The sequence below is a fragment of the Micromys minutus genome (assembly GCF_963924665.1).
Source record: "Micromys minutus genome assembly, chromosome: 2".
In the NCBI taxonomy this organism is placed as follows: Eukaryota; Metazoa; Chordata; class Mammalia; order Rodentia; family Muridae; genus Micromys; species Micromys minutus.
This window is the reverse complement of record NC_137971.1, coordinates 78,189,664-78,216,708: the sequence shown is the minus strand read 5'-3', so window position 1 is coordinate 78,216,708 and position 27,045 is coordinate 78,189,664. Positions and strand designations below refer to the sequence as shown.

At 46.0% G+C, this 27,045-nt stretch overlaps 1 protein-coding gene across 1 annotated transcript in view; it reads right to left on the bottom strand.

The window, feature by feature from the left end:
- The window catches only part of TMC7 (transmembrane channel like 7), a gene marked incomplete at its 3' end in the record, with an annotated part of 50,421 nt that overhangs the window by 1,355 nt on the left and 22,021 nt on the right, over window positions 1–27,045 (bottom strand). Inside the window, exons 3-15 of the mRNA XM_080911375.1 lie at window positions 26,393–26,541; window positions 22,644–22,811; window positions 20,374–20,456; window positions 16,824–16,969; window positions 13,866–14,013; window positions 12,450–12,623; window positions 11,190–11,347; window positions 8,652–8,769; window positions 8,374–8,471; window positions 6,605–6,791; window positions 4,036–4,166; window positions 3,000–3,155; window positions 548–626 (exon numbers count right to left, since the gene is read on the bottom strand). Coding sequence (XP_080767501.1) covers window positions 548–626; window positions 3,000–3,155; window positions 4,036–4,166; window positions 6,605–6,791; window positions 8,374–8,471; window positions 8,652–8,769; window positions 11,190–11,347; window positions 12,450–12,623; window positions 13,866–14,013; window positions 16,824–16,969; window positions 20,374–20,456; window positions 22,644–22,811; window positions 26,393–26,541 — 1,795 coding nt within the window. The remainder of the gene's footprint in view (window positions 1–547; window positions 627–2,999; window positions 3,156–4,035; window positions 4,167–6,604; window positions 6,792–8,373; window positions 8,472–8,651; window positions 8,770–11,189; window positions 11,348–12,449; window positions 12,624–13,865; window positions 14,014–16,823; window positions 16,970–20,373; window positions 20,457–22,643; window positions 22,812–26,392; window positions 26,542–27,045) is intronic.

Below are 27,045 nucleotides of genomic sequence, written 5' to 3'. Positions count from 1 at the left end.
TTGAGCTCAGATCCTCCGCAAGAGCAACAAATGCTCTTAACCTCTGGGCCTTCTCTCCCGCTCCCTGGCCCACCATTTTTCGAGACAGTTTCTTAATCAGACCTGTAACTTACTGGGAATTTAGCCTGCTGGCCAGCCCGCCAAAAGATTTTGCTTCCCCATTGCTGCGGCTACAGAGTGCAGGCTGTGGATGCTGGGGTTGACCCCAGGTCCTTATGCCTGTGTGGCAACACTCCCCACTGAACTACCTCCCCATTCCAAGGTTACCTTCTCTAACTCTTCAGTACTTTGTCTCTCTGATGCAGTTAGTGCTGGACGGACCAAGTGAATGACTGAAACTAAAAAGTGCTGCTCTATTTTCTCCCTTTCTTTACTTGAAATAAGGCTTTGCTATCAAGCCAGGGCAGGTATAGAACTCTCTATGTAGACCAGACATATGTGGGACTTGCAAGCTTCCTGCCTCAGCCTCCTGAGTGCAAGGGTTACAGGCCTGTGCCACCATGCCCTGAGTCTTGGCTTAGTGACCTTTGGCCTGTTGCTTCCTTACCAGGGACAGCTGCTCTCGGAGTTGTACAACCACCCGCTTGTGTGCTCCAGCCAGGGCAATGAAGTAAAACATGACGAGGCTGCAAGGCAAGACAGACAGGAGACCTGTGTCACCAGAAGGTCACTTAAAAAATCATCTAGCATTTACAGGGAAGTTTCCATCATTGAAGGCCAACAAAAAACAGTCCAGGCCTCAGATAGGAGCATATACCATCTAAGGCCACTAAAAACCACCCAACAGTCACTGGGGAGTCATAAAACCCACAGGCCACTAGAAACCAACACAGAACATTTTCAGCTATGTTTTCTTTTGCTAGAAAAAAATAACTAAGCAACCAAGTCCTCATATCTCTGATGCAGACAGCCTGAGAAACAGCTGCAGCCAGTCTTTAACTTTCTGAGCTAATTCTAAAATTACTGATGCTCCCCTGACATGCAGAATTGTGAAGTGAGAACAGATACAGTCAAGAAAATCAGCTCAGAGTGTCAGTAACTGGCTATGAATGATCACTGGGCAAGTGCTCTGGCCTCAATTTCCTCATCTCTGTGATGGGTACAGGAAAACCCGGCAACAACAAGGTTAGGACTAAAAGCCATCAACAGCTTCCTATCTGCAACTCTGGGTCTCAGATGGGGACAAATTACCTTCAGGGAGAATTCCAAATGAGACAGAGGGTGAGCCCCCATCTCATTCCTGCATAATGTCCCCAGATAGGACTGATAACATGAGGACCAAATCACCAAGACATCTAGAGATTCTAAGTCCCCTCAAGAAACAGCATTCATGGAAGCCAAGGCAGAGTAGATGCTCACCACCAGGGGCTGAGAAAACTCTTAACTCTATTGCTGTGGGAAAAGAGCTTCTTGGAAAGTTCTGGGCATCCTATTAATCTCAGCAAGAGATAGGATTTCACTTTGCATGAGTTGTTTTTCTTCAACCTGCTTCCTATAGTGGGCTTTTTCTGGACTAATGATGTAATAGGATAAGAGTCATTTGTAAACTTAGGCACAGAAGGCAGAAGACACGGTTAGTTGCAGGTAACTGTGGCTTAGACATGGCTGAGCCAGGGTTCAGTGTAAGCTACTCTCTGGTGTCTCTCTGTTGCTTGCTGATCTATTTTTCTTTCTCCATAGAGTATGAGATTCAGGCAAACCACCAGTGATTTTTAGGATTAGGCCACATTTATTTGGCTTTTATTGAGCTCCATTTCCATGTGTGAACTGAGCCTAGTCAACATTCCCATAGCATGTGCCACACTGGGGCATTCTTAAAGGCCCATGTGCTGAAAGTGTGGCTTCCAGCAAGTGGTGCCCTGAGGAGATGGGGTCTCGAAGGAGGAAGGCAGGTCATGGGGTGTGTCCTGCAAGGGGATATTGAAAGGACTTCCTCTTTGCTTCCCACTGGACAGTGAACAGGCCTCCTGTCACATGCTTCCACCAGGCAGGCCCAAAGGCAACAGGGCCAAGTGACCACAAAATGGACCCTCTGATACCCTAAGCTAGAATAAACTTTCCCATTTTATAAATTAATTCTTGAGTATTTTGTCACAGTTACAGAGAGCATTCTGTTGGGACCGAGATAAAATGTTAAGGCCCAGGTGACTATTACCTGGTTAGTCTGCCATTATAAAGAAACTTTTCCATGTGTGTTTCTGCAGTTACTAGGAAACTTCCTAATGCCAAGATTGATTACAGATTCAGTTATGTTCTGTGCCCTTGGAAGCCAACCATGATAGAAGTCAGTAGAACTGTTTTGTATAGTTACTAGCAGTAAGGTTGGATTTGAACCAACCAACCAACAGTACTTCCTGCACCTATGCATAAGCTTTTATGTAGTATTTGCCTTTATAAGCTGCCCCTGGGATGGACCCCAAAATAAGAGAGATCCCTGTACCAATATAAGAAACTATTTGGAATAAGACTTCCATTTTGAGCAGTGCTCATGTAGAGTTTAAGTCCCCAAGACCTACCAAGACTGACATCTGGCTTGGCAGAAAGAGACATGTATGTGGGTAACTGACATCCTGGTTGACAAGTTATGATATGAATGTTAGACAAGGCAAGTCCCCTGCCTCAGTTGAATACCCCAACCAATAGGAGCAGGGTAAATATACAGCAAAGACATGTTTCCAAGGAAACCCCCCATCTCTTAACTCCTGATTGGTGAAATAACTTGATGCAGATGTTTGTGGACTTTGGGTTTAAAAACCCTGTAGGATCTTAATTCAGGGTCATGGTTCAGTTCCCGAATCTGGACTGTGCCCCTCCATGGTATGGTTGATCAATCCTAGAGCAAATACTCAATAAACTATCCCTGTCTGACTGAGATCCATCTGTGTGGTTTGTGAGGGGATTCCTGGACCCAAAAATTCTAGTACACAAACTCCATTTCCCAAGTGAGAGGAGATGTATGTCTCAGTGAGAAACACTGGGCTGGTCTGGCTGTCACTCACCAGATGATCATGAAGAAAGGCACTGCAAAGGCTTCTGATGTAACGCCATGGATCAGGGTCTGCAGCGAACTGGGGAAGGTGCTCACCGTCTGGGGGATAACCTCCCAGGTGGTGTTGAAGTTGGTAAACGGGCCACAGGCTTTTGAGGAGGGGATGCTGCCAGGACAGAAAGGGAGGAAGTTCAGCTCATGTCTGCCTCTGCATGGCCAGCATATTTATTTACAATAGCCTACAGGGAACTTCCCCAGTCTGGAAGTTTCTGGAATATGAGGTTTGAAAATGCTGTGCCTGAAGCTGCAAGTCTCTAAGTCTAACTTTCAGTTTACAGGACATTCAAGACGGAAAAGTAAGGTTGACGTCACAGAATAAAAACAATTAGACATGTGTGTATCCTCCAGTCTCTTAATTCAAAGGCAGAGAAAATGGCCTAGACTCCCCAGAGAACCAAAGACGACTAAAAAGATATGAAAGCTGAGCCCAATGTGGGAAGTGGGAAAGACTGTTACTTTAAAATAAACCTGGGAGGGAAGACTGTGCTGGGGTAACTGAGAAATCGGAAACTGTCAGAAATAAATGAGCAATCTGTTTCCTCCCCATCTCCGCCCTCCACCCTCTTTCTCTCTGTGAACATGTACCTGTGTGTACATGTGCATACACACATGAGTATGTAAGATGCTGGCTTGTGCCTGGAGGCCAGAGGTCAACATCAGTATCTTCCTTCTTTTTTAAAGCAAGGCTTCTCGGTGAACACTAGACCTGCGTCTTCCCCTTTAGAGCAGTCTGGCTGGCCAGTGAGTCCTGGGATCTGCCCATCTCCATCTCCCCAGCCATCTCTGCTTGCTCCCCAGCACTGGGAGTGAAAAGTAGCAAGATCAAACAAAACAAAAGACCCTTCCCTCCAAAAAAGGAGAAATATGGAGAAGCCCGAGGGAACTTACTGATTTCTGAGTGCAGATCATTCTAGAAAAGCCCTTCAGGCTTTTACAATGTTACAAGTTCTGGAACATAACAAGATACACAAGGAAGAAATACTTACCGAGCCATGCTGATGGTCAGCGGTATTATCGCTAAGCACAGCCCAATCAGCAACACCAGCAGGAAGAAGAAGTTAGAATTGGATGCCCTGAACTGCCTCGGAGAGGGTCTGCAGGTGTAGAGGAGACTCAACTACAAGAGAAAGGGAAGAAAACCATCCTGAGGAGGGCCTTTGAGAGGGAACACGTTCACGGCACAGACAGTGTAACCGGGAAGTGTCTACCCCTGCCAGGGCACAGTGTCACGCAGATCAAAAGGGAGAATCCTCAGCCCAGACTTTGGGGGAAATTCATGTCGATGACGTAATAGGGAGAATGGACCAAAACCATAGCAACACCTCAACTGCTGAGCAGACAGAATAGTCCAGAAGGAATGTTGAAAGCCAACAGCAGGGACTCCTCCAAGTAGATCTGTAAGAGCTAATGTATGCATACTTTAAAGGTTCTGTGAGACAGCATGTAGCACTTTCAAAGAAAGAGAGCTGGTTAAATCCCACACAGTGGAAGGAAACTGTTAAAACTTCAAGATCCTGGATAGCATAAACTTATTAAAGTTTTATTATTTTATTATTCATAGGTGTTCATAAAGTGGATCTACAATGATCTATGCCAACTAGGGAGATATTTTCCCTGAACGTTTTACACACATATAACCTTTCCTATGTGTTAAAAATAAATTTTTGCACTGAAGGGGAAAGACCTAAAGGAAATATCAAGTAGAAAAGGAGGGAAAGAAGAAAGGCATATGATGTACAACTTTTTAAAACCTGCATTTCTGCAGAAGACATGAAACTTGTCTGAGTTTTAAAGGAACCAGAGCAACTTTGTGAGCTTAGTTCTGGAGACAGACAGATAGACAGACAGACAGGCAGACAGGCAGCAGGGCAGGCCTGGGGCCAGTGACTGCTGCACATACCTGCCCTTCACTACAGCACACACGTGAACTCACCAGCCAACCAGTATTTTCCTGTGAGTGTGTCCACACTCCTGCCTCCTCTGATGACATCAGCTACTTGATGTTCCCAAATGAAGACTTGAGAACACTGGCCTAAGACCAAAGGCTCCCAGGATAAAGTCCAGCCCAGTGCAAGGTCCTTCTCCCAGGGTGGGAGCCAGTGCTCAGCCGTGGTGAGCTACACCTGACTCCAACACCAGGGAAACACAGCTACACTGTGTGACCAGGGGACAGTAAACCCTTGACCCTTGGGATTCTCCTTCCTAAAACATCAGTGGCTATTCCAGGGCTGGGGGTAAGTACCAGGGGACAATCCACAGGAAGTGGGGTACTGAAGGGCACCAGCTCATAGTGTTATCTCGTCACCATTATCATCAGGAATTCCACTACTTCCTTTTTTGAATGGCTAGAACTAGGTAATTACTAAATGTTAGGCTTGGGGTGGGCTTTGTGCTTGCCTAACAGACACACACACACACACAGAGAGAGAGAGAGAGAAGAGAGAGAGAGAGAGAGAGAGAGAGAGAGAGAGGAGAGAAAGAGTGGCGAAAGGTGACAGTTACGATTTACATGCTTGTTTTATTGCTTAGTGACCACAGGAACGGTGAGATAGCTCAATGGTTAGGAGGATGTATCGCTCTAACAGAGGATCCAAGTTCATTTCCAGAACCCACCCCGGTCAGCTCACAATTGCCTGTAAAATTTATCTGAGAACCTAACCCCTTCAGGAACTCGAGTATACACACACACACACACACACACACACACACACACACACACACATACACACATACATATACACACATACATACACATATACACACACACACACACATACATACACACATACATACAAATAAACATGCAGAGAGAATTAAAAATAAAAATAAATCTTTTAAAAGATCTCTATCTTAATTTTAAAAATTACGAGAAGGACTTGATTTTATAATAATGGACAAACTAGTAAGCCCAGGCAAGCCAGTCATCTGAGGGTTACTTCACTCACGTAACGCCTGGTTCTACCACAATCCCTGGGGACCATGAGCTGTACCTGGGCCTCCACAAGTCACTGAGCTCTGAAAAACTACGGATTGGCTTCAAAATTACAAAATAGAAATCAACAAGTCCTTGGCTAAATGTCACTGAAATTCACCACTGTTGTTTGATTGACAGCCAGACTCACTCTGTCCTTTATAAAAACCACATGGGAACAAAGCAATTCTTAAATGTGCATGAGAAGCCTGTTCTAAAACAAAACAAAACACGCCTGGAACCTCAGCACTTGGGAGGTGGAGGCAGGATGATCAGAAATTTGAGACCAGTCAAAGATATACAGCAAGACTGTGTCTCAAAAAACACACAAGCAAACAAAACAAAACAAACTTTAAAAAAATTGGGTGAAAATTTGAAGTTGCTTCCTAGAACAAATTCATATTAAGGAACTGACATGCATTAAGTCCTGGGTTGAGGAGACATGCAATTATGATGTGGCACATAGACTACAGAATCCAAACATGTGGGGGCCCTAAATGGAATGACCCTGGCCTGTCATGCACTGCAAAAACAAAGCCACAGAAACCCTGGTGCAGAGCGTGAGCCCTGCCCCCCTTCCTCACCTCTTTCACGTAAAAGATGATGACAAATTTCAAGGTGGCGATGGCAGGGAGGAGTGGGGAGAAGAAGGCTCCAATCCAGCAGATGGTCTGCCCGTACACGATGCCCAGGACATTGTCCGGGATGGCGAATTCCTGCTGCCCCCAGCACTGGATCAGCTTTGAGGAGGCACAGTAGGTCACCAGGAGCCTGGAAACAAACTAGACACATTCTTACCTGACTCTACAAGAGCCCTCTGAGGCTAGAGAACCACACCCACCAACCAAGGTCATTTCCATGGCAAGCGTGAGAGCATTTGAGTGTGTGTGTGTGTGTGTGTGTGTGTGTCCCTCATACATGCTTGTGCATGGAGGTGTGTAATGCATACAGAGGGCAGAGATTGACATCAGGTGTCTCCCTCAGCCGTGCTCCACCTGATTTTTTGAGACAAGCTCTTCCTGTGCAGGGAACTTACTGACAGGGCTGAAATGGCTGACCATTGAGCCCCAGAGATTCCCACTATCTCCAACTCTCCAATGCTGGGGTTTCAGGCACAAACTGCAAGTCCAGGCTTTATCTAGATACTAGAGGTCTGATTTCGGGTCCTCAGGTTTGTATGGCCAGTAATTGTCATTTCCTTGGCCCAATATTTCTTTACTTAAAAATATTAATTTTGTGTATGTATGTATGTATGTATGCATGTATGTGTGTATGTAAGTGTGTATGTATGTGTGTTTGTATGTATGTATGTACATGTGTATGTACTTGGGGGTTTGTCTTATTTTGTTTTTGAGATAGGGTTTCTCTGTGTTAACAGCTCTGTCCTGGAACTCACTCTATAGACTAGGCTAGCCTTAAACTCACAGAGATGTGCCCTTCTCCGCCTCCAGAGTGCTAGGGAATTAAAGGTGTGCAATAGCACAGAACAGGGGTCAGAGGACAACTTGTAGAAGCCAATTCTCTCCTTCCACCATGTGGGTCCCAGTGAGCAACGGCAGGTGGTGAGGGTGTATGACCAGTGCCTTTGCCCTCGAAGCATCTCGCTGGTCCTCAACTTTCTTTTTCTAATATCTAACTTTAGGGTTCTCTGGACTTCTAGCCCACATCTGAATGATCTGCTTATGATGCCCAGGCTTGTCTAGAATTCAGGATGCTCCTGCCTCAGCCTCCTGAGCGCTAGAATGACAGGTTTGCATCCATCACAGCCTGGGTGTCTTGACTTTGGTAAGAAGACAGTTTCCTTTAAGACTCTTGGAAGGACAAAGACAACAGCAGTAAGGGTCGCAATGGTGAAGGTCACTTCCTGTTGAGCTCTGTGCTCCGGGGTGTCTGCCCTGCTTTGGTCTGTGGTATCTTGCCTATTCTCACAGAAAGGCTGTAAGGTGACCTATCATCATCCTTTCCTGTCTCAGGTGAGAGACTCAGTGTCTTGTTACTCAGAGAAACAATTTGCTCATAGTCACATGACCAGCAGGAAGGTGGTGTGAACCCCAATCCAGAAGCTGCACCTAGTGTGTATGCCCTGGCAGGGCCTTGGCTGCAAGTGCAGGAAGTCAGCACAGGAGGCCTTGTGAGAAGTGGCACCATCTCCACCAGGAATCCCAGAGTCTCACCTAAAGATGTGGTGGCTGATGCTGCTACTGTGTCAACAACAGCCTAGAACCATTTGAATGTCACTAGATGTCAGTGGTTCCCTGGTGTTGGTGGAGTCACCACCTAGCACTTGTGAGAACAGGAATGGGTCAACAGCTTCCAGCCATAAAGCGGGGACAGCAGGGACTGCCACACTTACTTCCTAGGGAAATCCACAAACAGCGTCACAGCCAGGATGATGATGAAGTCGAAGATCATCAGTTTGTACATTTCTTGTCCCACCTGAGTTTCCCAGCACTGAAACCAAGACATGGAGACACACTAAAAGACCCATTCCCAGCAGAGTAAGCAAGCCTTCTGCAACCTCTATTGTCCCGACATCCCTCTACCCGAAGCTCCTGCACAGACTTAGCCCTTGACTATGTCTAGCATAGGGCTAGATCTGCCTCTCAGCTGGGAGCCTACTTCATGGCTCACCGGGTAGAGCTTCTGGTTATAGCCACAGAGTTCACATGTGCTGTCACCACAGGATGTGATCTTGGAGCCAAGCGTGAACACCAGCACACAGATAGTGGCCAGCCGCATAAAGACACACCTGCAGGGAAGAGGGGAGGGGAAGAAAGGCATTAGAGCCAGCCTCCCTCTGTCCCTGACACTGAGAAACACAGGCACCTTCCTTGCAAGCAAATCCCAACCTAGGTAGAGTTTCTACTGGGGATGATGAAGGGAAGCTTGGAAGTGGGTGGTGGGGAACTGCCTTAAGGCCAATAAATTTTACACTATAAATAGATTAAATGATTACTTTGTGATTATATATATTATATATATATATATATATATACAGTAAGTTTTAAAATGTTAACTTTTTTATTTATGTGTATTTGCACATGTTTGTGTATGGATCTGTGTACAAGCATGCAAGTGTCCACAGAGGTCAGAAGGGGACACGTCAAATCCCTTAGAACTGGGACTACAGGCTGCTATAAACCACCTGGTTCTGGTTCTAGAACCTAAACTCAGGTCCTTTGCAAGAACTCCTATCCACTGAGCCATCTCTCTAGCCCCTACAAGTTCTAAGGCAGGAAAAATCAAGGCATGATGTTATACAGAATTCAGCCTGAGCCACAAAGTGAGACCCTGTTTCAGAGAGAGTGAGAGAGGGGAGTGGAGAGAGAGAGACTGATTCAGTAATTAAGCTCAGCATGTGGACCTATGTGGATTTTAATTTGAACAAGCCCCAGCCCTCTATCACAGAGACTGGCTCTACTTTGGATCATGTGAAAAAGAAGTGTTAAACAAGGCTGTTGTGTGGAAGGGCCCAAACGGTCTACAGTGGCAGGGAGGGAACCACCTGAAGGAGGGGAGACAACACAAGACTGTGGAGGAAATCAGTATGACTGACACACATTACACAGGTGTGAAAATATCACAATGACTTTATTATCTTGTCTAGAGAAGGGATGATAATAAATCAATCTCTCCATCTCTCCCTCTCTCCTTCTCTCCCTCCCTGCCACCCCCTTGTGTGTGTGTGTGTGTGTGTGTGTGTGTGTGTGTGTGTGTGTGTGTGGCTGTGTGTGTCTGTGTTTTGGAAATACAAAGGTTTTACTGTGCACTATGAATACAGTCCACAGTGGTGATAGGGCCTGTGACTCCTATCATGGAGATGGCTGAGACAGAGGTGGCTGGAGAGCCCAGAGCTGAGGCCACCGAGGTCACGGGAAGGATTGCTAACAGCCATTCTGTTTCCCAGCAACAGTTCGCTCAGCCACAAACAAAGCCATCAGGATACAAGATTAACCCCTTAGCCTTGTCTCTGTCCTGGCTTATCTCTGTCCTATCGACACAAGCTAAAGTCATCTCAGAGGTGGGAGCCTCAATTAAGAAAATGCCTCCATAAGACTGGGGTGTAAGGCATTTTCTTCTCTTCTCTCTCTCTTTTTCTGCTCTTTTTTCCTTTAAGATTATTTATTTCTTTCATGTATGAATATACCATAGCTTCATCTTCAGACACACCAGAAGAGGGCATCAGATCCCATTACAGATGCTTGTGAACCACCATGTGGTTGCTGGGAATTAAACTCAGGACCTTGGGAAGAGTAGTCAGTGCTCTTAGCTGCTGAGACATCTCTCCAGGCCTCTCTTTCTTTCTTTCTTTCTTTCTGGTTTTTTTGTTTTGTTTTGTTTTGTTTTGTTTTTGTGGTGGTGGAGGTGTTTCCAGGCAGGGTTTCTCTCCCCGGTGGGCCTTGAACTCAGAGATCTGCCTGCTCTGCCTCCTAAGTACTGATTAAAGGTGTGAGCCACTACCACTTGTTGGTATTTTCTTAATTAGTGATTAACGAGGATGACCCCGTTGTGGGTAGGGCCACCCCTGGGCTGGTGGTCCTGTGCTCTATGATAAGTCAGGTTGAGCAAGCCATGGGGCACAAGCCAGTAAGAAGTACCTCTCCATGGCCCATGTACCAGCTCCTGCCTCCAGGTTCCCGTTCTGATTGGTTCCTGTCCTGACTTCCTTCACTGATGAGCAGTGATGAGGCAGTGTAATCCATCATCTGAGTGTAAGCCAAATAAAGCCTTTTCTCCCCAAGTTGGCATTTTATGGCAGCAATAGAAACCCCAACTAAGACAATCTCAAAAGATGGGGGATAAAACTCAATATTTAAGAAGTAGAAAAAAAAATCATCCTCTTCAAGCATAAATACTCACTCAGCCATTATTACTCATTGGTGTGAACTCTCTGAACTCTGCCGCAGGCTGTTAATTCTGCCATTTTTAGAACAGCATGTCCTTCTAAGGTCCTATGCTATGTGTTCAGTTAATATAGAATCAAAAGTACAATATTAACAGGAGACTCTGGAGTCTCAGGCCCTTCACTGTACATACAAACATTTATTCATGGGCTCATCAAAGGAAGGCTGATTGTCTGCATAGCAGGAAGATAGTGCCACAATCTATTATTAATGTCTGCCATGAGCAAGCAACGATCTAGCTGGCGTGTGTGCAGTTAGGCATTACCTAAGAATCGTCAGGCGGATCTCAAAGCCCGGCGAGTAATCCTCGTAGTGGATGATCTTGGCAAAGATGATTGGGGTGATGAAATTGGCCAGAGTAATCACAATGGACGGGAGGTACAGTATCAACAGGTTCTCCCCAAAAACCATCTTGTTAATTTCCTGGAAAGACAACACAATGCACTGGTCAGCATAGGTGGCACGGCAACGCTGAAGACTTGAACTGAAGAGAACTCCACTATGCATGCTGAGGGAGCAGACAAAGCATATGTGGCTGGGAAACACGGGCTTTAGATGCTCAGACCCTCCCTTAGAGGCAAGTGTAGAGACCTAGCACCTGATGGAAAACTACCGGATGTGACTGGACTTATTAGTGAAGGGATTTCTGTACGTGCAGTGTAAGTGGCCAATGCAAGGTACTTTCAAGGGTGCTGTAATGATTCGTGATGGTACTTCTCTCCTTTATGGTAGCAGATCACTCAGCCATATGTGTAGCTTGAAAGGCAAGTTTCTTAGCTTTGCTGGAAGCCAGGCACAACCGTAACTAAATTCTAGCTAAGGCTGTAGAGCAGAAATTTTAAATCAAACTCCACATCTCATCCTTGAAGAGATGAGTCTGCCCCAGCCACACCCACGTTCCCTTTGGCTAGAATGAGGATACAGTAGTAAACTACCTTACACTGTCCAGAAAGTAGCCACAGCCTACAAATGGATGCCGAAGCCACAAGCTGAATGCTATCGGTGGCATATGGGTATCTAATGCCTAATCATTTAGAGCCACTAGACCAATTTAGACTGTTTTTTTTGTTTTGTTTTGTTTTTCAAGACAGGATGTCTCTGTAAAGCCTTGGCTCTCCTGGAGCTTACTTTGTAGACCAGGCTGGCCTCAAACTCACAGATCTACCTCCCAAGCGTTGGGATCAAAGGCATGAGCCACCACTGCCCAGCTTTGACTTTTTATTATATATCTAAAAGAAAGACTTACTATGAAGTTGCTCCTGAGAATCCAAAGTGCTGGAATTACAGGTAAGCACACACACAGTCCCATATGGATTTTTTTTTTTTTTTTAAAATCACTGAAGCTGGAGAGAGGGCTGAGGCGTTAAGAGTGTGCACTGCTCTTACAGTGTGCCTGGATTCAGTTTCAAGCATCCGCGGCCACCTGAATCTCTAACTTCAGGGGACCTCCGATCTCCCTAGATACATGCAACTCATGTGCAACCCACCAGAGCGAAAGGCCAGCGGACCCTCGTGCCGCACTTACTTTCTTCATGTGTTCCTGTGAGAAGGTAGTTGCTAGGTAGATTGCATAAAAGCACGCGGCGAGAACTGCCACCACAACGCAGTTCAGAAACAGCCTCAGGGAGTAGATGCGGAGGGTCTCCTCCGAGGTCCTCTCCGATATCTTCTGTCGTATTCGCTCTTCTTCCAGATCTGCCTGAGGACCCAAGAAAACACGTGTGAGCGGTGGGAGGGGGTATTTGGAACGTAACTCTACAATATCTCTCTTAAATAGTCATATGGCCCAAGATAACTTCCCAGCAGTTTCTATGTGTAAGGCTTATGACAGTGGTTTTCAACCTTCCTAATGCTGTGACCCTCTAATACAGTGATGACCCCCAACCATACATTATTGTCATTGCTACTTTGTAACTGAAATTCTGCTACTGTTATGAATGGTATTTAAGTATCTGTGTTTTCTGGTTCTGAGATGACCCCAGTGAAAGGGTCATTTGGTTCCCTAAAGGGGGTGGGGGGATTACAACCCACAGGTTTAGAACCATTGGCTTATAGTAAGGTAGAATCTCCTACTCAAGACTGCATTTGGCTTTGTAATAAATGTGTAAGTGGAATCAGCATTTATGACGGTGTGTGCATGCGTGCACATGCAGATTGTGTAGTATTTATATAGGCTATAAGTGGTTACTATTATTGTTTTAATTTTGTTTACTAATTTCTTATTTATTTATCTGAAGTTCTGAGGAGGGCCTCTACCTACATCTCCAACCCTTAACAGAAGTTTTTGAGATTGCCTTATTAAGTTGCTCAGAACAGCCTCAGATTTTAGCTCTTCTGCCTCCACCTTTCAAGAAACTGGGGTTATGGGCGTGTCCTACCATGTCTCTTTATTTTTAATCTAACCTGGAGGTCTCTCTGCTTTTAACGGGGAAATTTAATCCATTCATATCTAGTGCAATGTTAATAATAAATAGCTACAACCCACCTACCTTCCTCCATTGAGCTTTTTATTCTTACTCTAACCCTTTTTCTGATAGGCTTGACCAACATGCTATTTATTTCTCTTTATTAACGTGGATATTTCCCTGCTATTTTTAAACTTCTCTCTAATCCACTACTACCACAGCATTCTCTTCATACTTCTAGTACAAACAATGTTTGCGGCAGCTATGACCAGGTAGGATATTAGTAAGACAGTAGGGGTGGAGATAAGACATCATCTGCTCTGACCCCATGTGTGTCCCACCTCCCTTCCTAGTCCCAAGTTATTGGGGGTGATCAGCCCAATAAGCTGTTTGCTGTAAAGAGCTCTTAAAAACTGCAACAGGGAAGAGTGCTGAGACAGACCAGGCCCTGCAATCCCGTGAAACCTGCCAACATCCCCCCCCCCATCCAACCTGGCCAGCGCGGTCCCTCCCCAGGGCAACCCAGCAGCACTCACTCGGAGCTCGTACCGCAAGCTGCTGTGCTTCAGCTCTGCCGTGCTGCGGCTGGTGATGCAGAAGTCCCAGCCAGCGAAGACCTTATTACAGTAACTCTGAAAGTGCTCCTCGCTCCGAATCAGGTTGATCTTGAAGCCTTCCACTGACCTGACCCCGAAACAAAAGCATCATTCTGAGATCAGCAGCAAAATATAGGCTGCTGAACTGGTCTCCTGGCCCATTGTGACACAGCCAAGTTCGTTCTGAACCCATATGGCTGCTGAGCAGGTATATCACTGATGAAAACCACTGTCTTTTATCCATTTAATAACTTCTTTTTTAAAAAATATATTTATTTTATTTTATTATAAAATTATATGTTTAAATATTTGTTTTTATTTTTTATATAACTACACTGCAGCTGTCTTCAGACACACCAGAAGAGGATGTAAGATCTCATTACAGATGGTTGTGAGCCACCATGTGGTTGCTGGGAACTGAACTCAGGACCTCTGGAAGAGCAGTCAGTGCTCTTAACCACTGAGCCATTTCTCCAATCCTAAAAATGATATATTGATTTTATGTGTATGGGTGTTTTGCCTACATGTTTGCCTATGGACCTGTGTGGTACCTGTATAAGCCAGAAGAGGGCGTCAGATCGCGTAGAATTGGAATTACAGATGCTTGTGAGCCACCATGTGGGTGCTGAGAACCAAACCAACTCCAGCCCTCGAAATGTACATTTATCACGGCCATCTCTTCAGCACCTCCACTCCTTAACTTCTTTTTCCAAAAGTAATTTCTTTATATTTATTTATCCTACCTTATGTGTTTGAATTTTTGAAACAGTGCTAGAAATGAACCCAAAGCCTCTCCCAGGCCAGGTCAAATCTCTGAGCTAGTAGACTACCAGCTCACCTCCCCTTATAAAATGTTTATTTTGAAATATTTGTTGAGGCGTCCCAGTTGGCTCTCAAACTTGTGATCCCCCTGCCTCAGCCTCTTGAGTAGTTAACAGGTGTGTATTAGCAGGTATGATGCATAGCCCAAAGTTTTAATTCCGTAGTCTCTGGTGGTATTCACAAATACAGCTTCTATTGTTTTCTGGGTATTGTTAAGTGAGACAACTAAGAACAGTACTTAGAATCCCTCTTGGAGATTACTCTCTTAGGAGCCACTCTGTCACTCACGGAGCCACCAGGGACGGGCCTATGGCCTGACGGGCAAACTTTTCACAAGTGTGGCAAATGCCTGAGATAAACAGCTCAAGGCAGGGGAAGTTTGTTTGTTTCTGTATTCCAGAAATTTCTATCCATGTTTGGCTAGTTCCACCGCTGGGCCTGAAGTGATGGCAGGGTATTATGGCAATTGGGCATGGGAGAAGAAGTTAGGTAGGGAGCTAGGGGGAGAGAGGGAAGTACCACATGGTGTCCAGGAATCAGAGAAAGGAAAGGGATGCAAAGTATTTCACCTGCTTCCTCCAACCAGGCCCAGCTCCTAAAAGCCCACTTATCTGTGAAGTCCATCTATGAGATTAGTACCTCCTGACACTTTCACCTCTAAACAGCGCCACCATCTGGGGACCAACCTGCAACACCTGAGCCTTTGCAGGGAATTTCACATCCAAACTCCTTGACCCTTACCAATAGGGGCTCAACACCATCTTCTGACCCTGACCACCATGGAAGGATCAGGATTAGGTATCTGAGTGAACAGAATCAACAACACTTTCATAGATTCCTATGCCTGGGACCGGAGCACAGACTCAGCTGTAGGCTGGTAGAAACTGATGATATTTCTCACCACTGTAAGGTCCCTGCCGTCACACAAACACTCAGAGCAAAGGAAGCCCTTGCTTTTGATACGATTCCTAAGCTATGGCTGTGTCCTCAGAGAAGTTTCTCCCCTTCCTTGGCTATCTGTGCACTCAATTCCCCAATGGTCCAATTACTCAGAATTGGTTTTCTGCCATTTGCAAGCCAATAGAGACCTAGTTAATACAACATCCCCAGCCAGAATAAAGCCTGTCAGGAAGAAGGGTCTGGAAGAGGCACTTAGCATGCTCAACTGCAGGCTGATGCTCCAGATGCCAGCTCCTGACTTCTACTTCCTCCAATTCTTGGCTACAGCACATTCAATCCCTTCCCAAAGCCTGGCTGTGGGCTCTGCTCAACTCTCGGGCCCTGGCTTCTAGAATCCATTGAACTGTAAGAGGCCACAGCCATAAAGAGTTGCATCAATCTGAGATACCCCACAGGCTCATGTGGGTGAGAAGTTATGGAACCTTTGGGATGTGGGACTAGCTTGCAGAGGTAGGTCAGAGGGCTAGCCTCCTGGTTACAGAGTGTTCTCGGCTTTCTGATCCACCACCATACAGACAAGCTTCTGTCTTGTACTCTTACAGCCACGTTTTCCCCACTGTGAGGAACTGAAATTCCCTGCAACCATAAGCCCAAATTAATCTTTCTGTAGGCATAATGTTTTTATGTACTGTGTAAAGAGAAAGAGAGAGACAGAGAGACAGAGAGAGAGAGACACACACAGAGAGACATACACACACATAAACAGAGAGAGAGAGAGAGAGAGAGAGGGAGAGAGGGAGGGAGAGGGAGAGGGAGAAGGGAGAGGGAGAGGGAGAGGGAGAGGGAGAGGGAGAGGGAGGACAGAGGGGAGCTGAGACTGAGCCATGGGGAGAGACAAGAGTTCATGAGAGCTTGTCTGGAGTCTACATCTATACATTATGGAGATTTTGGCTGAGAAGAGATTAGCTTAGGAATTAAGATGTATCAATTGACTGCCCAGGCATTGAGGTAAAGCTTGAAAATAAATCATGGTCTCTCTGTGTCATTATTGAGGAACTAGCTAGGCTAAAGAAGAGCAGCTGCCATATTGATTTACTACATACATTTGCATTAAAATTAACATTTACATCTTTCCTCCCTTGAAGTATCTGGTCACAGCAGCAAAGGCACACGTACCTTTTCACTATCCAAAGGAGGCTCAGAGCCAGGTAAGCGATTGTGCTTATCAAGTAAGCCAGGGGCAGATCATACGTGAAGTTCTGGAATTTCACACCATCAATTGTGTAGTGTCCATAAAAAAGGCTGGTCTCCTCCAAAAATCCCTGAACAAAGCAAGAACATGGGGTCGGGTGGGTCAGCTCAGTCAGGCAACCAAATGAGGCATTCCTGTCCCAAGGAAAGCACTCAAAAGTGTCCTTGTTCATCCTGAAATCTTTCCACACCAGAAAGAGACCCAAGGTACATGGGATGCTCAGCTAGTGTTTGGGGAATGAGATACTGTTAAAACCTGAGCATCAAAAATAACTGGTAAGTGCTGGAGAGCTGTGCACTCTTGCAGAGGACCCAAGTTTGGTTTCCAGCACCCACAGCAAAGGGTTCCTAACCTCCTGTAACTCCAGCTCCAGGAGACCTGATGCCCTCTGCTGGCATCCAAGGGAACTGCCTCATATGCACATACTCCCAACACAGACATAGCCATATATACATAACAAAAATGGAATACTTTAAAAAAAATTAGCTGGTAAATCATACTTAACTAAAGTGAAAATAATCTAGGCCATAACATCAAAAAGAACAGTTAAAAATAAGTTTAACACAAGTATAAATACTATATTCTAAAAACAATGAACCACAGTTGAAAAACATGGGCTGGGGATGTGGGTGAGTGGATAGAGTGTTACAGGTCTAGTATGCACAAGGTTGTGAATTTGATTCCAGTTAAAACCAGGGGATGGGGACACAGGTCTGTAATCATAGCACTCTGGAGGTAGAAGCAGATGAATCAAAAGGCCGAAATCATCTTCTGAGACACATAACTAGTTGGTGCTAGCCTGGGTTACATGAGACATTATCTCAAAATAACAACAAGCAAAAGAACCAATAAAAAAATAAATGGAGAGGCATCCTGTGCTTTTGGTCTAGCGCTTCCACATCAACATTCCACAAATGGGTCTACAGAACCAGCACAATCCCAATCAGAACCCAAGCTGGCCTCATCAGAAAGGAGAAGCTGGTCTTAAAGTTTATATGTAACTGCAAGAGAGTCAGCGGCCAAAGCAACCTTGAGAAAGAGGAATAAAGATGGAAGTATCTATTCCAGGGCTTACTGAAAAGGAAAATCAAGATTATCCAGTGCAGGCATAAAACAGGCCCAGAAGCCAGGTATGAAGGCCACATGTTTAATCCCACCACTCAGGAAAGAGACAGGTGAATTTCTGTGAGTTCAGGGCCAGCCTTGTCTACACAGTGAGACTCTGTCTAAAACGAAACCAGATACACATAGCAGAAAAACAGAACAAAGCACCTATGCATCTCTAGCCATCAGGTTTTTAGTAGAAACATGTCTTCTGAACACACAATAGACACTGAGACAGGCAGAGAGCCAAATAACATAAACATCAGCTTAAAGGGGATCAAGGATCTAAGCACTAGAGGCAAACACACAAAAATGCTGAGTTTAAGGTCAGTCTGAGATAAACAGCAAGACTCTGTTTAAAAATAAACAAATAGATGATGACAAAGTCCCATTTTTCTTTTCATAACAACCATGTGTTCTCACACTACCAGAGTAAGAAAATGTTTAAAAAGAAGCAAATACAGAGGGAGAAGATGCTATACTGTCCTCTACTCTCTCAAAGGCTGGGCACAGACATCATAAAACTGTTCCTTTTCCACATGGTCCCAGGTTATCTCAGCTTTCACTAACCTTTTCCACACAATAAAGGGCCATTAGAAGGTGTGTTGGTTTGAATGAGAATGCCCCCCCCACCCCACCCCCGTAGACCCATAAGGAATGGCACTACCAGGAGGCATACCCTTGTTGGAGAAAGTATATCATTGGGAGTGTGAGCTTTGAGGTTTCAGATGCTCAAACCAGTCCTAGTCTCTCTCTCCTTCCTCCCCCTCCTTTTCCTGCTACCTGCAGATACAGATGTAGAGATCTCAGCCACCATATTTCTCACCACAATGATAATGAACTAAACCTCTGAAACTCTAAGCCAGCCCCAGTGAAATGATTTCCTTTATAAGAGTTGCTGTGGTCATGGTGTTTTATCACAGCAATAAAACCCTAGGAAACAGGGTCAAAGGGCAAGAGAGCCTAGAAAGTAAGTTCACTGACTTCAGAAGGAGCATTTTTCAGAAGTCAACCTTGTTGTGTTTCCTCTTGTTGTGTTTCCTGTTGGGCCTATTTCAGTGCAATATGACAGCACCCACATGCAATAAAACCCATTCCTCAGACACATTCAACACGTCTCAAGAGCTCAAGAACCAGTGGCTTTCTCCTGGGCCCAGCAAACCCAGGCTGATCTATAAGAACACTAGAGAACATTCTTTTGGACTGGGCTGCTGAAGCATGCCCCCTGTGTTGCATACCTATGATTGTCTGCAAAGCACACTAACGCATGTTGCTTGGGTGATGCAATGGAAGAAATAGGGCTACTTAGTGAGTTCCTGTCTTGAAAAGAACAAAGAAGGGGAGGAGGGGAGAAGAGGAAGGAAGAGCAGAAGGGAGGAGCAGAAGGGAGGAGCAGGAGGGAGGAGCAGGAGGGAGGAGCAGGAGGGAGGAGCAGGAGGGAGGAACAGGAGGGAGGAGCAGGAGGGAGGAGCAGGAGGGAGGAGGAGGAGGAGGAACAGAGAAGACAGCAGCTCTAAGGCTTGGCTCCACAATTTTTTAAATGAGACAGGGTGTCCTGACTATAAACCAAGCTGGCCTAGAACTCATAGAAAATCCACCTGCCTCTGCCTCTTGTGCTAGGACCAAAGGCATGTACCACCATGATAAGTCAAACTTTGCTTTCAGGAACAACCACTTCAGGCAAGCTGCTGAGTTGTTCTCGTTTGCAGAGCTTCCCTTTTCTCAGGGAAATACCTGGCATTTGACTGTACATCCAACACCCAAGTTGTTTTGAAGAAAACATTGACTTTGGAGATGTAGAAGCCCCTCCCACATCCCCGAAATATTAAATGCAATGGACAAATTCTAGGCTTTTTACCTGCCTACTCAGAAAAGCAGCAAGTTCTACAATGTGACAATTTAGTACTAGCAACTTCCAGAAAGACAGTTTCATCTGTAAACTGAATGCATTCTGTCTGAAAGGCCTGGGACCAGAAGCATCTGAGATTTCAGACCTTTTCAGAATTGAGATTTTCCCCACTGAGTTCACCAGGTGAATGTCTATCACACAATCCCAGATGCTCCCCAATCTGGCTTTGGGGTTTCAGAGCAGAGACATCAGCTGCAAGGCATTATAATTCAGGCCAATACAAAGGTAGCAGAGACCAGGAAAAGGCATCAAGGGAAGACTAGGTGAGAGTAGAAATTGCTTAAAGGCTCACTGCAACCCATTTCCTCTGCTCACTGTCAACGCTGACACTGGCTCTCACGATGTAGCCTAGGCTGGCCCGACCATCCTTCTCACTCCACCTGTACCACAAAGCCCCATTCAGGACTCCAAAGTCTAAATCACAGCACCATCAGTATACAAGGGGTGAGTTAAACACTTACCGTGCCAGACAGCAGGTCTATGATGTAACTATAGAAGTAAATGAGTCCAGAGCTACTTACTGGATACAGTGTGCACTGGATATCTGCAAGAAACGAGAACATGGATATGTGTTACAGGTTTACTATGTCAGTAACTCCGCTGGTGCACATAAGCTGTGGCCACATACTCAGATGCGCCTGCTTGTACATGCTCTGTCTGTCATTTCCTGCGTCTGATACATGTCCCTTCCTCATTAGCATTTCCTTTCTGCTTTCCGCTTTCCTTTAGCAAGTCCCTTTACTAAACAATGTAGAGCTATCTCTATTTTTTGTGGTTAGTGTGCTTTATTTATCTGTTTGCAAATAAATAAATGGATGCATCTATTGGTTTGTGTGAGTTATTTATTGTGTATTTATTTATTTGACTTTGTGTGTGTGTGTGTGTGTGTGTGTGCACGCGCGCACGCGCGCGCGTGCGCGTGTGTAACATGTTCATCCAGGTGCCCACAGAGGGCTACCTGATGTAGATGCTATGAACCACACCTGGATCCTCTGCAAAGACAGGCATGCTCTTCACTGCTGAGCCAGCCCTTTATCCCCTGGTTTCAGTTTTGGAGACAAGGTCTCACTCTCGAGCGCAGACCAGCCCCCAACTCATATCTTCCTAGCTCAGCATCCTAAGCAGGATTATAAGGTATGCACCTCCCAGTGCAGTTAGTGTTTAATATTACCTTTTAATATCTGTCTTATTTTCAATTTTATGTCTGGGAGAGCACATGCATGAAAGTACCCACCGAGGCCAGAACAGCTCATCCTATCCCTGCAGCTAGAGTTGCAGGCCGTTGTGAGCTGCCCACTATGGAGCTGGGAACAAATCTGAGCCCTCTCAGCAGTGCCAATGGCTATTGTTCTTTAATGGAGCTAAGTATTCAATAAAGTATTTTAAGGGAGGAATAAACATCTCATTATTTAAATGGCCACCCCAGATCAACACAGAAGGAAACAGAAGCCCAGGAAGGATAACTGACCAGCACATCTGGCCTGGAAACCTAATGTTGATTTTCACACAGTAGCAGGAAATGTGTCTCTAAAAGTGGATTCATGAGGAAACAGGAGGGCATGAGTGGCAGAAATCGGGCCTCACACGAATTCTCAAGTGCCGGGTTATCTGAATTTTACATGACTTAAGATGGAAACAAAAGAAGCAGGCACACATAAGGTCTCTTAAAGTGACTCTCCAGGCTTCTTCTGGGTAAGGAGTCATGTGATGGGAGGGAATGGGGGTTCCCCATGACCTTCAGATGATCTGGGCCCAAGCTGGCTCCTCCATTGAGCCAGGGATCAGAGGTTAGTGGTGAATGTCTATGACATAGAGGAAACCCTCCCCATTGGGACTAATAGGAACCCCAGGAAATCAGAGTCTTATTGAGAATACTAAAACTGAGTCTAGCATCTACCACTGTGTCTGGCACAAGATCACAGTGGAAGTGCTATTAGTTTCAAGCCTGCTCTTTTCATAGATAATAATCTTGAAATGACATCACGTTAGGTTAGGGGTAGATTCTTTTAGGTTTGCTAAATATCCCACCCTGCACTGCTCCTCCCACAAGCTCTCATGAATCCGGGGCGGGCTGGGTGTCCTGGTTTGGCCAACGAGATGTGGAAGAACTGTGTTTGTGTATCATCTCCAAACAGCAGCATCAGGAATCAGCACACATTTGCCGTGGCTCATTTCCCCTGTGTCACCGTGACCATCAGGGCTGCCCCAACAATTCGGGCTCCTGAGTGAAGATTCCTATCTTAGTTAGGGTTTTACTGCTGTAAACAGACACCATGACCAAGGCAACTCTTATAAGGACAACATTTAATTGGGGCTGGCTTAGAGGTTTAGTTCATTATCATCAAGGTGGGAGTGTGGCAGCATCCAGGCAAGCATGGTAGGCAGAGCTGAGAGTTCTCCATCTTCATCTGAGGGCTGCTAGTGAAAGACTAACTTCCAGACAGCTAGGGTGAGTGAGGGTCTTAAGCCCAAACCCATAGTAACACACCTACTCCAGCAAGGCCACACCTCCTAATAGTGCCATTCCCTGGGCCAAGCATATCCAAACCATCACAATTCCCTAGCCCTTGATGCATCTGGGCTATGAATATGAATGAGAAGTCAATGTTTACAGTCACTGCCACTGAGGATAATGGGATCACTTGTTTCTGCAGCATAACTAGACCCATCCCTACTGACCCAAGATGCACAGGAGAGGAAACGCTGCAGCTGGGACAGCCCCTCGACTCACCCATGTCCTTGAACGGGATGAGCACGAAAGTGCTGTTGGTAATCTTGTACTTGGTGAGGAGGATCGGGAGCAGAACCAACATGAAGATGATCAGGAAGATCACCAGGTTCAGCACCACCAGGAACCGCAGGAATGAGAAGTAGGACTGGATCCCCGTGCCAAACTTCCCTGGAAAAGAAGCATCGTGGCTGCCGGGGACTGGCCACACACTGTGGACTGAGGTGGGAGGACCCGCAATAGTCAGTTCACAACTGCATCGGGGTATCCAGCTTCCTCCTCTGGCACCAGCACCTATGTGTACAGAACCTACACACATGTAGTGAAAATTTGTAAATATTTTAAAATCCCTACTGTACTGGCTGGTTTTGTGTCAACTTGACACAAGCTGGAGTCATCACAGAGAAAGGAGCCTCAGCTAAGGAAATGCCTCCATGAGATCCAACTGTAAGGCATTTTCTCAGCTAGTGATCAAGGAGGGAGGGCCCAGCCCACTGTGGGTGGTGCCATCCCTGGGCTGGTAGACCTGGGTTCTATAGGATAGCAGGCTGAGCAAACTAGGGGAAGCAAGCCAGTAAGTAACATCCCTCCATGGCCTCTGCATCAGCTTCTGCTTCCTGACCTGCTTGAGTTCCAGTCCTGACTTCCTTTGGTGATGAACAGCAGTATGGAAGTGTAAGCCGAATAAACCCTTTCCTCTCCAACTTGCTTCTTGGTCATGATGTTTTGTGCTGGGATAGTAACCCTGACTAAGACACTTATTTTCTAAATGTTGCTAACATGAAGAAATACACTTATGTCTATGACTGTAGCTCAGAGGTGGAGCACTTACTTAGCATGGGTGAAGCCCTGGGTTCAATCCCCAGCACCCCTAAAGGTGTGTGTGTGTGGGGGATATAACCAATATTATACAGACCTTGTCAAATCAGAAACTAACCTTGTTAAATCCACATACTGATTCTAATAACTCGTCTTTATTTCCTATGTGTATATATACAAATATATATATATGTACACACACACACACACACACACACACACACACACACACATATATATATATATATTACAAATGATACTATATGACTCTTCTCCTTTCTCCTTTATCCCTGAAGCATGGTTCGCTAAGACATCCAGAGTAGTGCTGAGTACACTGTGGTCGTGCATGTCTTCCTTTTCCATCTCAGCTCCCCAGCACTCCCGAGGACACAAGCTGTATGTTTTTCATACATTTTAAAAGGTAGAAGCTCTGTCTAGCTCACACTTGCTAAGACCGAGGACTAGGACTCTCGGTGGCTTTTCTGCCCCTCTCAGGACAATTGCAGTGACTTTAGGGACAGGAACCGGAACAGAAGAGCCGCCTCTTAGCAGAGAATCCCTGAGGACGGTCTGCAGAGTGAGGTCCTTGTTCCTTGGGAATCAAGAACACACGTGCTGGCACCGACACCATGCTCTGTCAAACACTCGGCCATGTCACCAAAGGCAATTGATTTGTACCCCTTCTCTTTCTGCCACAAGGACATGCAGTCAGCCAAGAAATCCCAGTAGAACAAATGAGGAAAGCAGAGCCCCAGTTCCCCAGGGAGAAGAAAGCCTCTAAGGCTTGTGACAGTCAGACAGAAGTCTCCAGGAGTGTCCCACCCAACCAGAGAGGAAGGTGGGCACAGCATACTGATCACTCTCCTGGTTACTGTGGTCCGGTACCTGGCAAGCAACTCAAGAGGAAGGCATTTGGGCTCACAGTTTGAGGGAGCACTGTTCATCATGGGGCAGGAGTAGGAATGATCACCTTGTGTTTATGGTCAGAAAGCAGAGGACAGACAGCAAGTGGGATTGGCCAAGAAATCTCAAGCTTCCCCCCTCCCAAGACCCCCACAGTGATGCATTTCCTCCAGTTAGACACCACTTTGAGGCCAGGTGGAAACCAAGTAATCTAACAGGAGTCTGTGGAACACATTTCGCACTCAACACACACTTGGCCTGTGAAGCTTGCCTGCCTGAGTTCAAAGCCTGGCCCTGACTTATCCTAGCTGAGTGCACTTGGGCATGTGTCTTAACCTCATAAGGCAGGGAAATGGTGAAGTGTCCACATGAAAGGGTTTTATGAGGCTGGGCGTGGTGGCACACACTTTTATACTAGCACCTGTAGGCAGATCTCTGAGTTCAAGGCCAGCCTGATGTGCACAGGGAGAAACAACAGGGTGGGGATATCTTAGGAGAACCAAAAGAGGTAATATGAGTGAGGTGCTGAAGGCGACACCCGGTTCATTACCAGTGCTCAGTAAAGATTTGTTTGAGGCTGGAGATGGCATAGCGGTTAGGAGCACTGTCTGTTCTTCCAGAGGTCCTGAGTTCAATTCCCAGCAACTATACAGTGGCTCACAACCATCTGTAATGAGATCTGATGCCCTCTTCTGGTGTGCCCGAGGACAGCTGCAGTGTGCTTACATATAATAAATAAATAAATCTTAAAAAAAAAGATTTGCTTGTATTTTACTCAAGACCACAGTAAGCTTCCATCTCAGGAGAAAGTGTGTGTGTGTGTGTGTGTGTGGTAGAAGTAGTAGTAGTTCTAGATGAGCCTGGAAGCCCCCTGGGAAATGTTTACAGTCTTCACATAAAACAACAATTTACAAAGAAGGATAAACTGTCAACAGTATATTCAAAGATTTTATTTTAATTATATATATTGTGAGGGGGGGTGTGTGCAGATGCCTGTGGAGATGCCAGAAAAGGGTGTTGGAGTCTTTGGAGCAGGAGTTATGGGTGGTTGTGAGCCATATAGTGTGGGTGCTGGAAAGAGAACTTAGGTCCTCTTCAAGAGCAGTTCTGTAGTCCTAACAACGTAGCTATGCCTACCCTCCCCTGCCGGAACAGAAGGCACCCACTATTTGGTGTGTGTCTGTGTGTGTCTGTGTCTGTGTCTGTCTGTGTCTGTGTGTGGTGTAGGAAGGGACAGGATTTCAATGTTATTGCCCTGGCCCACCTGAAACTCCGAGAGCTCCGGCTGCCCCTGTCTGGATTAAAGTCATGTCCAGCACACCTGGCACTATATTTTTAGAGTAGGTAATAAGGAAGATTTCCTTCTGACACACGTCCTGCACTGTTATTCACAGACTTCATGCTCTGCTGTGTGACCTTTATAGATGACAAAGGCACAGGGCCTGTTAAGGAGAAGTGGGTTAAGCGCATACTGGAGACCATCAGCTTGACCGGCTCTAGATCTCACCCAGGAGGCACCTCTGTCTGTCCTGTCTGCCGGGGGTTTACAGGGAGGTCTGACTAGGGTGAGAAGACCCTCCTGAGTGTGGAGAACACCATCCCGTGGGCTAGGGAGGCGGCCTGAATGAGGAGCAGACAGTGAGCTGAGCACCTGCACCCATCGCTCTGTGTCCTGACTCCAGATGCCGTACGACCAGCCGCCTCAAACGCCCACTGCCACGCCTTACCCTGCCACAGCAGACTGGATTCTGAAACTGAGCCTGAATAAAGCTTCCTTCCTTAGCTTGTTTCTGTCAGGTATTTTGTTACTGCAGTGAGAACAGTCACTAATACAACACTCATCCTGGAAGGAATGCTCAGCAGGTGTACACCCAAGTTGCTTGCACACACACACACACACACACACACACACACACACACACACACACACATGCGCACACACACATATGCACTTCAGCTGCCTGAAGGAAGGCTGTGAGTGGGTGATCACAAACCCCAGAGATGTTTGACCACAGGGAGGCCAATGCTACCTTCAATGCTGCGGATGTCTTTGCGCCACAGTTCCAAGTGAGTTGTCATCTCTCGAGCTTTCTCTAGGAACCTCTTCCAGGACTTGCTGCTGTACCGTTTCCACTGGTCCCACTCCGACAAATACTTCATCTGGGTTTCCTGAATGTCCCTGCATTAAAAGCAAGCAAAGAAGCAAATGGTCACGAGCATAACAAGGACAAAGCAGCATCAAGTCTCTGCTCCGCAACACCCTGGATGGGAGCCCTCCGTCCGAACCCCGGAATACTACTCAGCCATAAAAAGGGACGCAGCAGTGTCACACGCTCCAGTGTGAGTGACCCTTGAAAACATTACTCAAGGAGGTAGGAGGAGCCAGACATGAAGGCCGTGTTCCACGCTCACACACATCTAGAATTGGTAATCCAGGTGGGTTAGCAGCCGCCTGGGGCTGAAGGGAGCAGGCACAGAGTGTTTTTTTAATGGGTAAAGTGTCCAGCTACGGTGATAAAACATTTCCGGAAGTAGCTGGTGGTGGTGACGGCACAGCATTGCCAATGGGTACCATGTGCTCAGTACAATGACCCTATAAGTGCCATTCCTGACCTCTTGCCCCATCCTGCCAGCTGACCAAATCCTATTTTACCTCTAAGACACCCCTTGTTTTAAAAATCTG